Source organism: Opisthorchis viverrini (assembly GCF_000715545.1).
Source record: "Opisthorchis viverrini unplaced genomic scaffold opera_v5_97, whole genome shotgun sequence".
In the NCBI taxonomy this organism is placed as follows: domain Eukaryota; kingdom Metazoa; phylum Platyhelminthes; class Trematoda; order Opisthorchiida; family Opisthorchiidae; genus Opisthorchis; species Opisthorchis viverrini.
Window position 1 is genome coordinate 280,137 of NW_008751753.1, and position 12,907 is coordinate 293,043.

Here is a 12,907-nt window from a genome sequence, read left to right on the forward strand (position 1 = left end):
GTAAACAGACATATCCGGTGCGTCAAATTAGCGCCGTCTGCACCGCCCATAGAAAGACGGTAAAATTAGATGCTGAACGGTGACCAGAAGATATGGAAATCGGATGATGCTAACAGAGGGGAAGTAAGCATCATGCAGGTTAACTCTCAATAGAGCACAAGCCGGTAGAAAACTGCACGCAATCAGCCTATTTCTGATTCTTCACTACACTGTCCCACGTATCACTGGGTGAAGAAAGGATCACACCTCACCCAAGTCATAAGTTCCACAGTTGACCATGAACACACTGCTTTTTCGGCTACCGCCCGCCTCACTTGGGCAACATCGAAAGCTGGAAGAGCCCTTTTTTTACACAATTTCCCCTTACCAAGGAACGCCAGAGTCCGGCAGAAAACGCAGAGGAAACTCAAGGGTAATTCAATTAATTAGGACTACCACGAGTGATTCAGACATAGTTGAAAGGGGCACATTAAGGCGATCGCCCTCAGAGCTGCGAAGGTTGGGTGTAAAGTAGAGAAGTTTGGTAGAATGACCACAGAACTAGACCGATGAGTATGAAAAAAATATACATAAGTATGGAAACGATCGTTTCGACAAGTGAAAGCAAGGGAGACAACGGAGTTTTGTGTGTGTGTGTGTAGACAGGAGTATAAAATAGCGGCTTTAATTGATATAAGCAGATACTCAAGTGATAAAATGGGAGAGACAACGAACAGGCTGCCAAGTACCATAGACACATACGCAAGACAACTGAGATCACGTGGATTGCACAGAAGCAGCATCCAGAGTATGGGGGCCCTAGTTTCTGCTGCATACGAGCCTTTAACCTGAACGCTTCAAATCGGCTGTTTGAATACCGGCGAGGATCCGTTGCCACAGAGCTGCCCCGCATTTGTGGTGTCTGCGTATCCGTGTGAGAAGATTGTTCCAATGGAGACCACAGTCGGTGGCAGGCATACTCAAATGCACGTTGTAGGCTTTCAGTATTAGATCCACAAACTCATCCCATTCCGCTTGCCCTTGGCCGATGTATTGAAGTCTTTGTTCGATAAACTTGTGAAACCTAGACAGTCAAAGTATAGATAGAGAGATTCGTAGGATCCCATCTGCGGAGGCGGGAACGGGTAGAAACGACACAGTGAATCGTGTGATATGAAACACCAGCGGGCGAAAACCTTGAGAAAGCGATATCGTTACAAGATTGCCGAAAAACGGAAGAGTACACTGCAGTCTTATAAGGGATGAGTGGATACGCAAGTATCCTGAATACTTCCTACTGTAAGCTAGTCATCAATGATTTACAGACCAGACAGGCCTGGTCTCAGGAAGGGTACTTAGTCAACAAAGTATCAGGGTTTGCATTTAATGTCGCTCCGACATGTAAAATGCAGTCAGGGATGCTTCGGATTTTTTAAGAAAATCAACTTAGTTAACAGTCTAACTCGGTTTCTGTAGCAGTAGCCACAGAACACGGAAAATGGTGCTTAATTGTGCCAGAATAATGCCGCGCTTTGTAGCAGAATGAAGTTAACCGATGTGTACAAAATGACCGATAGATGCAGAAGGTCCAAATAACGAGCGAATGAAATGGGATCAGGTTCTATGGCAGCCACTACGTGAAACCTCGACAGAAACAGACGAGCGAGGTGGTCAATGTGAAAACGAAAGCAAGGAATGATATTAGCATGACACTTGAGTGAAATTATTCTGAGGTAAATACTGTCCACTGTCCAGACGGAGACTGTGGCGTGTACCTACAACTGATTGGCACCGGAAAGAGCTTACTTTGTATCAAACATGAAATTGGAACTCACAGAGCATGAGTCCTGTTGATAAGCTTTTCAACCAGGTCTCTGCCGTTGACCGATTGTTTTGCACAGGCTTGTTCACTCATTGGGAACAAGGACGTGGGTGCCGGAGGAGGCGGCGGAACATGGATTGTGGTATTTGAGCCAAGAGGTTCGCCTGATCGAACTGAAGCTGCGGATACTACGGGCCAACTGGCGGAATGTCCGACGGCTTGAAAAGGAACATGTATGAACGGATGGCCTGCAGAATCCGCTGGTGGAGGTGGTGGGACACAGGCGGCCATGCGCTGATGTTCCAGAAACAGAGCACTCGCCTGAAACTGATCTTGATGTAAACCGAGCTGCTGATATAGTGTAATCATGTTACTGAACTGTTCTTGTTGTTGCTGCGGCGTCAAGGTTGAACAAGATCCAAAAGGGGCCGACCACATGGGTGTTAAAGAATATGGATTTGCAAAGTTTGAGGAAGGGAACGGGAGGACTCCATCGATGGGTTGATTCATAGCATTAGGTGTTGACCAGGTCCCGGAAGGTTGAAGTGTAGTGGGAAACGGCGGACGCCCGTCCATGTACGGAAAGGGTGGATGAACAGGAGGATAATACGGAGCCTGAATCTGATTGCCTTGAACTGTCTTCGGAGGCATACAGGTGTAGAACTGATTTATTCCGGCATCTATTGGTATATGACATGGTCTAACAGCTCCCTCCTGTGCCGGTGCATCAACAGGCGCAGTAGACGTGGCGATTTGACCTGATTCCGCAGGCTGATTCTTGAAGTACTCAATCACTTTGTTTGTTATGTGTTTCATGAGTAGAGGATGTTGGACACATTGAAGCACCAAGTTACAATATTCGTGCACGAAAGATGGACCCAATCCACTGGCAACCTGAAAATTTAGGCGGACAAAAATAGATACCAGTATTTGTGGAAATCCGGTTGCCAAACAGTTGGCGTCTATTCATGAGATCTGTGAAAATAACTAGAGATGAGCACTGGCACCTTAGATGCTTGTTTCCTCGTCCTGTCTTTAAAAAAAACAAGAATGATATGCTTGTATAACACAATCGAAACGCGCAAGCGGTTCCTATCGTCCCACCAGTACCAAAGCCAGAAGAACGGGTTGTAGAGCCACTTACAATTGAGTATTACAATCACTTGGGTCTGGGACTTTGGTGGGGCATGGCAGATTCAGCACTTTCATATGACACTTTTGGTGACAACGAGTCGGTTGTCGCAACCAAACTGTAGTTGCTTGGTATGTTGTGAGTGCGTTGTGTCGGACGGAGTGATTTGGTGACACTCGGTAGACCCTACTAAACCATTCGGTGCTTCTTAGCATTGGTCGGTTGAGCCATGATTGCACTAATTAAGTGGTGTGGCTTTATCAAGATGCTTGCAGGATGACAGGTACTCAGGAAACTTTGGGGTTGGGCATCGTGTCGTACGTCTCGCATGATTTGCTGAACACTCACAAACGAAGGAAGGAATGAATCTGAATGAGTCATAGACAGGAGCTTTGTCCTCCAGGGTGGCGTTCATCGATCGACAACTGCTAGGATGTGTTCTCAATGGCGCGACCATTGAATGTCTACATGAGGACAGTTGTGAAGTTGCGCGTAACTATTCAGAGGTTCTGTCACTTACCTATATAGTCCCTTCAAGTATACAAAGCATGGTTGGCTATACCAAGTATAAGACAGGTTAATGCCCCGCAGATACGGCACTGCGTTATATACGAAAAAGGAGCAGTAGGATTCAGCGGCGAGTGTACCCGAAAGTCATGTGCTCCGGCAAACATAAATGAAATGTAATTGAAGCCTAACAGGGTTAGTCAACAGTGCCTGCAAGATCTGTGCCGACGACACATTGCATGCAGAAGTGAGGCTCTACATAAAACCCTCTTTGAAATGAGAATACAGAATAGAAACGCGCTAGGGTGAAGATACTACGCGACAGAATTACATGCTCTCAACCAGATCCAGAGTTCTCAACTGCCATCAAGCAAAGTAGACCACCTGTCGAGGCCAAATCGCACTATGTACACAAATTTACATGCAAGTACGGATCAAGTCACATTGGCAGAACCGATAACTGTTTCACCGTCAAAATGAGGGAGTACGTGCCCGTTTGTGTCCGGAGCTATCTTTTTCAGTGTGCAGGACCGAAGTAACAAGCCAAACCTCCCGCCACAAGCCACCAAGTCGATATCACCTCGGAATATACTTTTTTTCTACCGAAACTCACGTGCTACGCTGTTTGCTGAGACCGATGCAACAAATCGATCGAAAACTTCACTATGTGTTCAAAAGCAACCGAATATGAAATTTAAACTGGCTTGGACTTTGTGGCACGGAAAGGCGCATATATTTTGGTTGGTCGGCTAACCTGTCACGTGATTAACTTTGTGCTGTGAGTCGCTATAAAATCCGTTTTTCCGATTAATGGCTTCGGTAGTAACGAGGCGATACGAGGTGCCTGCCTGTCGATTCCCGTGTTTTTATTGTGCTACTTAAAGTTCCACAGACAAATACTACGTTCTTCGACGCTTTATGGCGAGTACCATAAAATTTGGCAATACTCGCCCTCGTCTAAGCAATGGCAAATTGTATTACGGGGGTGAATAAAAAAACTGACAACTTTTATATATGCGATTCCAAAGTAAACAGGTCCTCGACCTCAAGAAGCAAGGTCACATTACCATTCTCTAATATGATGACAAAAACCGGTTATATTCAACTGACGCTGCCACTCGTCATGTGAGTTGCGTGAGCAGTTGTACCGAAGAGGTCCCATCAACGGGTGACACCACCAGTTTACTGGACTTCATCAGGAGTTGCGGAAAAAAGCAAAGTTCCTAAAGTGGTTTCTTGCTGTGACCAGCAATTGTTCTCCGCCGTGGCTTGACTACTTGGCCAGTGTCCTCCATTTTCTGCAACCTTAGGAAGATGTATTGGAGATCGAATGAGAATTTCAAACAGGCTAGATCTGAATCACAGTCCAGTACAACGGCTGGAGCAGCGCCCCGCCCCTAACAACCCACTGATAATACCAACTAGACTGGAGACGGACCATTTGTAATATAACTGCCTACCTCAGCGAACAACCGACGATCACAGCCCTTAGAATTTCACTCCCACGAAGGAGTGAGAGTAGTGGGCGGCCTAAGCAGGTATTACGACCAAAGTGAGGCAGTTCGGTTTCCAGTATTTCGCGCGAGAATGTACTGAAGGTTCAAGGAAAAGCTCTAGTGAACGTATTCTGACATTGCTCCTCTACCTTTCTACGACAGTCTCTGGTCAATAGCGTTGGTATCACCCTGGAAATAGATGATTCTGTGAAAATAATAAGCGATATTCGAATTCTAGTGTTCGGAGGAGCATTGTACAAAATATCTAAAAGCCAGAAGGCCGTTGGTTGAACTTCACAGTAAATAACATCCGCGCTGTTTTTCCTCTGCTCCAAATTTAATTCGATGCGAGCTGCTGTCACAAAAAGTAGAGTACCATCCGCTTGCTAGACTAAGCATTGATATAAAAAAATCAGAGTAAAAAAGACTGACATCCCGTGCGATCATCTGTTATCGAATGGTGCTGAACGCCCTGCGCAACAACCGGAAATTAGGGTAACTTGAACTTACGTCAAGTGCCCATAATATATTCACTTCCCACACTTTGACCAATTGTGTGTCTGTAGTGATAGGTAGTCGAAGGCGACCAAATTCGGAAGTGGATATCTGAGCATTGGCCCCACCACCACCAGCACTGTTACAGGTCATCGCACTGACACTGTCGATTTCGGAGGATACAGAGGAATTGATAAGGCCACTGCCAGGTGCGAAGAAATCACTAGTTTGTTGCGCGTTCGCCTTCTGTCTCTGTTGCATTGAATGGTGGTGTTTGCTTCCTCTAACAGAGCGTCCGGGCGGCATCGGGCTACTTTGTGCCCCAAAGGAGCCAGTGGGCTGAAAACGAATGGAAAAGAATTCTGGAGTGACAGATTAATTTGGGGACTTGGTAAAAACAGGAATGGGTTGCTCTCACCAGTTAAGGAAGAAGATGGATGTTAGAATGCCCTTCAGTTCCTGCGTACCTGATTCTCTGCTGATGCGCCTACATTTGGAAGGGGATAACGGAAACGCAGGAGCCTTATTACCTAGAGAATTCGTCTGACTAGAGCTGTGTCCGGTGTAAGCGACCACGTCAGAACATGGGCAACACACTTATACTCCACATACACTGAGAGGATCCACGGCACAAGGCACGTGAACAGTCACGAAATCATGAGGATCATATAATGAAACTAGAGGGTGGGCCAAAAAGACTGTTTCTTCTAGCAGGACTGTCGTGGACACTTTCATGGGCAGCAATAGGCTATAGGCAAATGCTAGTGCCCATTTATTGTTTACTCACCGTCAATAATGCCCAGTGACGAGTGGAGGCTACCTGTAAAAAACTGGATGCCCCGGGAAGAGATGACCAAGAACCAGATCCCTAGAACTAACAAGAGCATTGATTTTGACAATTTAAGCCTCATGTTGAGGTGGGACCAGGTCGGCTAAATCGGTAGGACCGGGGAGAAGCCAAGTTAGTCGGTCTGGTCAGGAACTGACACCATTTTCGAGACCGATTACATGTCTCATCTTGCAGGGTACCTGGTCACACACAGTGGCAGTATAATATAAGCGAAGAGACTTGAAGCAGGCAATGAGGAACCTGTTACCGAATACATCTTGAGTGAATGAATATTCAACCGAAATCCAGCGACTCTCACCTATTTCCCACATTCTGCCAGAACTAACGTCCGATGCAACGAGTTGACCAAGTGCCAAATACCAAGCACTTGGGCTCACAAAAAAGAGATGAGCCAGAATTAAAACGATAGTGGACATATGTTCCTGTGGATAGAATACACCTGCCACAAACTCAGCAGGTTCACTCACTTGTGTAAGGAAGATTTTCTTGATAGCACTGGTTGCACACAGATAGGCTCGACGAAGGTATAGACGTGATTTGGCCTCAAGATCCTGAATAGTTGATGCACTGGAAGCAGCCAGCGTGGTATCGGCCAGAGATGTCGCGGTAAAAGTTTGTGCATGCCCGGCGGTGATACTGGTCGCATTCGGGTCTTCAACCACCGACTCCGTTGGTCGACTCGAATCCGTTTCAGATGTCGTTGAGGCACGATCAGAAGAGGCAGGATGAACCACGACAGAGCTAGACGCGTTACTCATAGAAGCCAATCTGTGGTGAGCCCCACCAATAGGTGCAATAAAACGAGCCGCTGAAAGTGAAGCCAAATTAGCTGGTGCATTAAATGGATAGGAAGTGGGTGGTACAGTGCCGTTGCTATTCTCCGCGACGGAGGCTGCGCCAGAAACGGGAGTGTTCACTGTATATGAAGCCTGCTCATGACCAGCTGTTTGATCACGCGCCATTTGGTAGATAACACCGAATTCTGAAGAAAGAAAAAAGGGTGAATCCGGGGTCAAATAGGATCAACTGACCAAGATTCCGCACAACAAAGGAACAAAGAATCAGCAGTGTCACTCACGAGGCATTATCGGCGGAACCGCTTGTGGCTGAGAGGACACGTTCGCATGAACTGGCTGCAGTTGTGGGGCATATGTTGTATTGGGAAGCTGACTGACTGAATTTACTAGCTGAGGATTAGAGGGAACGAAGCCCGACGGTGGTGCGAAATTTGGTTGCGGCAGAGTAAGGTGTGGTGGTGGCGGTGGAATGGACGGCATCCGGCTTCCAGGCAGTGACATTCCAGTATTGGCCCGAAACTGATACGGGCCGTTCTACCAAGGTGAATAGGCGCACGCGACGGGGGAAAACAGACAAAATTGAGAATAGGTGAAATAATGGAGAACGATAAAGCTTTCTCATAGAGACTTCCAGATAACCAAATTTCTCGATGACATGAGTCAGGGGGTAAGGGATGGGTCAGTTCCATTCCCGTTATTCTACCAACCAGCTTACGTACAAACAGTATATTGTCATTACAAACGGAAAGTTGATATTGTAATAGTTTTATCAGCCGGATAATGAACGAATACCAAAACTGACTCAATAACAGACAGGACCATATGAAGTCTGCCTATCTGCTTCTTTAACAAGTGAGCTCAGTGAGCCCCCTTGAAAAGATGTTTTTCGAAGCCTCATTTAACTGTGAGGCTTCCATCCAACGGACGGGTTTATTACAAACATGGAAGTACCGAGCAATCCATTCTCAATCGCTACTACGAATCAGTCACACAGTTGGATTGCCATTCTGATGGACAAATGAGAAAACCACCATTGACGAAAACATGTACAACGAAACCGCACCGAGGCACTCAGAAACAGGTCATAAATTCCAGTACACCGCGATGTCACTCGACCCCTCCTGGCGAAACTTTTTGACGAGCCTGGTTTCTTTCCAGTTAACGACCTAAAGCTTGGTGTTGGAACACCGTTGTCTACGGCGCATACTAGAAGCACGACTGCTTTCATTCAATCGGCCCTTCCAGATGGCACTACCAGGGAAAGAAGTTTGTAAGTATTGTCACGTCGTAGACAAAGAGAAGGAAGTTGGCATTAACTTGTACCGACCGACTATGACCGGTGGAGCCAAGGCTTGCCATTACTTCTGAAGAGTTACTTAACTCTGTTATGAAACTCATTCATGCATTCTGTTATTAGAACTGGTGAAAGAAGGGATAAATGGGGTCAACAAAGTGGAAAAGCACAGATAGAACAGCGTGCTAAGGAATAGGCGTCACTAAAATCACCTCATCAATGAGCGCAATAATGTTCACAGAGTTCGTATCTGATAGCCGAACCCCACAAACAGCGAGGCTAGGGACAGTTGGTAGGCCTTCGGTACTAAAACTCCAACATCATTCGGATAGATACTGGATTAGTATTATACAGTCCTCACTTTGGACAGCAAAAACACGAGTACGAATCCAATAATACCGAAAAATGCAATACCTGAACGCATTGCAGCTGAGCAGGCGTATTCAAGACTGGATGTGGCATCTGCGGCGTTTGTGTATCATAGTGGAATTGCGTGTTTTGCCCATGCGATGGACCCAGTGTTGACTGGGCGTTTCTCGGTTGGGATTGTCCATAGTCACCCATAAGCTGTGGTTGTTGCATGTTGGCAGGGAGAGTTGAATAATAGAACATGGGCTGATAGACTGAGGACATGGGTGGAACAATGCCAAGAGCCGGGTCATGAGACATTGAAATTGATCGATAGACCGGTTGGCTGGCCTGGTCTCCCAAAGAAGCTGGAAGATGGTGCGACAAACTTATGGAACTATAAGGAGACTGGGAAGAACTGGGGGGAAGAATAGACCAAGATGATATGGGGAAGCTGCTCTGTTCGATCCCATTGGGAAAAGAAGCAGGATACTGACCCGCACCGAATGAAGGGGTTGACTGTACGGTGGAGTTGGTTGTTCCATCCGCAGAAGTGTGGGCAGTACTAGTGGGGCCTGAAGATTTGGACGCATCGCCATCAATGTTTTCGCTGTTTATGACAGCCTGCTGCTGGTGCTGTATGGCTAGATCCTTTTGTTGCTCACGTGACATTTCAACCGCCTTTTTATAGTCCTCAGTGGCGCTTTGGTGCAGGGAGAACCAACTACGAGCGAGGAAAAAGTGGATCTCTGGTAATATACCGTAAGAGGATTGAGTGTCTGCCTGTTCGATCTTGAGCAAGCCACGTTCCAACGCTTGACTGGAATGTTCTTCACACTGGGCAAGAGCACGATAGATTTCATGCGGCCGGAGTGTAGTGCAGAAGGTCAGACTTGCCAGACACAGCTCGACAGCGATATCTACAAGCTATGAAGGGGAGAGGGTAGCAAAAAGGGAACAATCAATGGTATAACCTTTGAAAGCCGTTGATACGAACCAGTAGATAGGACACAATGATCGAATAAGCTGTCCAAAAATAAACTATCGTTCGAGGGAGAGAAAAACTGTAAGTAGACCGTGGTGTAGGTCAAAAATGGAATGACAGAAACTGACAAGTCTATGGGAATTTTCACAACTCACCATTCGATTATTTTCATGTGACAGCTGCAAAGCGATTCCCGCTAGTTCGGCTGCAGTCATATGTTGCTGCCAGGAATGGTACAGTATGCACGCAGCAGGCAGACCGATTTCGAATACTTGTTGGCTGACCCAGCCACCGTTTCGAGAATACGTTCGATTGTGCCAGGATGGAGTAAGTCCATTGTAAACACCCAAGCCGTAGAGACCAATCTACGACAAAGAGGAAGAATGTGACAATGTGTACGAACAGAAAAACCACACTACGTGCAGAGAAAGCACCAAGTAAGCCATTCGTGTTGTCATGGACGAAATAAAGGCTTTGAGCTCCCAGTAAACCACTGGCTTAAAAGGGATAAATCCACATAAGTGATTAACCAGGATAATACTGTGAAGAGTTCTGTGAGACAATCTGTTCCTGCAGGAGTCATTTCTATCTAACAAGACAGTTCACCACTTCGTCCCCATCCCCAAGGTCAAAAGGCTGGCCCAATAGGAAAAATCCACGTGTTTAAAGAACTACAGTAGGACAACATCAGTGTCTAGTTCGAAGCCAGAAAGATATGTGCAAAGTGCTGAGCTGTGCATCACATTGCTATGGATAGTAGACAGTTTAGCTTTCTCTTTACCAAAATAACTTTTCGGCGCCATTCACCATGTAAGCGTGGCTTGTCGTAGCGTCTTCACACGCCTGTTACTTGTTTCAGTGGGTTGTGTATCGAATGTTGATAGGAGAAGTGGGGGGCATGTACGGTACTTTTCGAGTCTGAGTCAACGTCCGATGCATCCTAAGCTTGTCATTAGATAGCCAGAGTATACATGGTATATTTAACCCATAGAAAGGAGTACAGCCTGTGTTGCAAAATCTAAGTATGGACAGAGGCAGAGGTTCGGGATATGCCTGGAGCCGAGCAATCATTCTTTGGGATAAAGTAGCCGTAATGTCAGCAAGCACGGTGAGCATTTTTATGGGGACAGAAATATATCCCTTTCACATTAAGAGGTCCCTCATTCTTGTAACACGCATTGAGACGATTCCCAAAGGGACTAGATAAAGATCCTAATGTCTCGAATAAGACTGCTTGCACTTCAAATAGGTACTCAAAGGAGTGTTCAAATTCTGGGTTGCAAAGGACTCAGGAAATCCTAACTTGACATCGAGTCGCCTTTAGGTCTCTAACAAGATGCTTGAGGACTTCTGCAAGGCAATCTCAACAAATGTATTGAAATACCTATTTTAAAGTGCTGATGCGTCTCAACATGAGTAAGAGTAGCGAGAATTTTTAGGACTATCATGAATGAATTTTGGATAAGTGACACTGGATGGTTGACTTCGCATGTACTCAAATAAATTTGAAGGCGTTTGGATAATCTAATAGGTTCAACTTGTGAAGCGAGATCCGAACCAGTCAAACCTGCAAATAACACAGACGTAAGCTATTTAATTCATTGAGTACAAAGTAAGTTCGCTTCGAAGCAACACCAATCAGTTCTGGTATAAAAATGGATATTTAGTGGGTGTTGAACCAACAGGCTCATTCAGTTAGCGATCGGCGAGCAATTTGACAAAAAGACCCTTCGCGCGAAACTCCCGAGTTTCGGTAAAATTATGAACTACTTGGCACACTTACGCTAGACCAAAGAGAGACTGAACTAAGTCCATATAATTCCATGAAAGGCTAAAATGCTCCTTTCCTCATACTAACCTCCTTTTTTATAGGAAACATGATGCACGAAAATGAAGTGTCTACGAGAGAAGTCGATGTTGAAAAGTTTACAGAAATGGATGGCTATGCTACTAATGAAACATAAAAACAGCATGAACAATGAGGTGAATTGGTTTTGGGGTTTCTAATCTTTAGAAACAAGAGAAGTTAACTAACCACTATTCTATGTAGCAAGGTTACCCAGGGCTTTCGGGTTCGAGTTAGATTATCTCGGTTCGTGGTAATAAATCCAAAATAACTAACAACAGGAATGATAAGTTACAGACAGCATGAAACGGCATCAGCGGTGTGGAATGTTAAGGTGCGTGTTAAGGAACGTGATAAGCGAAAACGTAAGGTCATCGCCTAGGTACCGGGTGTTTCTTGATAAGGAGTCGGTTAGATTGAGGGATAATAGACCCGAATGTACATATCCATGCTAGGCTTTCTCCAGGTAGTGTTCTTGTGGACTGATAAACCGGTGAGAGACAACAATAGCAATAAGATACAGTTCGATCCCAAACGATCTGTCAAGTTAAACAGGAGGATCCCAAAAGTACGATAACCCGGAAGAGGACATTGGGTAAATTAATTTCACTGGGCCGACTAGAGTTCACCTAGCCACTTCATCAATGTTGTGAAGCAACGTGAGGGTCAATGCGGCAGAGAAATGCACAGGAGAGAACATATGGCAGCGAAGTAACAGCGGCCAACGTTCCTACTTGTATTGGCTGTCAGTGTAGGTGGTTGGCTGGAACGCAACGACGACGACCACATGGTGAACACATGTTAGGTGAAAATACATCAAGATTGCAATAAGTCTTAGAGTCAGTGTACACGCCTCGCCCATTTCCGGGAATTAAGGCAGAGGACAAAGCCATGTTAGTTCATACGACCTGACCTGAATCTTGTTCTTTGGAAAGTAAGAAGACAATAAGAGATCAAAGTTCGAGTCTGAAGGGAAGTTAGACAAGTGTGATAAAATGAAGTGCTCATCATCATCATCCCCAGTGTCAGCTGAAATAACCGCGTACTCGTCGTCTTGTTCTTTAGTAAGAAGACAATAAGAGATCAAAGTTCGAGTCTGAAGGGAAGTTAGACAAGTGTGATAAAATGAAGTGCTCATCATCAATCATCCCAGTGTCAGCTGAAATAACCGCGTACTCGTCGTACAGTGGTTGTAGCTGCCACAGATTCGTTCACCGATTTTTTTTTGAGGGGGGGATAGGGACAGTGGGCTGTCAAGTTGGAGGGGGGTTGGAAAAGGAGCTATGCATTGAAGGCAATAGCTTTGATGCACGAGCGCCACTGAGGGCGCGACTGGGCCATATCTGACAATGTCTC

At 45.7% G+C, this 12,907-nt stretch overlaps 1 protein-coding gene across 1 annotated transcript in view; it reads right to left on the reverse strand.

Annotated features, from left to right (window-relative positions):
• Window positions 1-440: 440 nt before the first annotated feature.
• Window positions 441-12,907, reverse strand: part of T265_05240 (hypothetical protein) — a gene marked incomplete at both ends in the record, with an annotated part of 57,530 nt that continues 45,063 nt past the window's right edge. Inside the window, 7 exons of the mRNA XM_009170209.1 lie at window positions 441-1,063; window positions 1,815-2,695; window positions 5,447-5,770; window positions 6,749-7,263; window positions 7,360-7,612; window positions 8,787-9,647; window positions 9,861-10,070. Coding sequence (XP_009168473.1) covers window positions 823-1,063; window positions 1,815-2,695; window positions 5,447-5,770; window positions 6,749-7,263; window positions 7,360-7,612; window positions 8,787-9,647; window positions 9,861-10,070 — 3,285 coding nt within the window. The remainder of the gene's footprint in view (window positions 1,064-1,814; window positions 2,696-5,446; window positions 5,771-6,748; window positions 7,264-7,359; window positions 7,613-8,786; window positions 9,648-9,860; window positions 10,071-12,907) is intronic.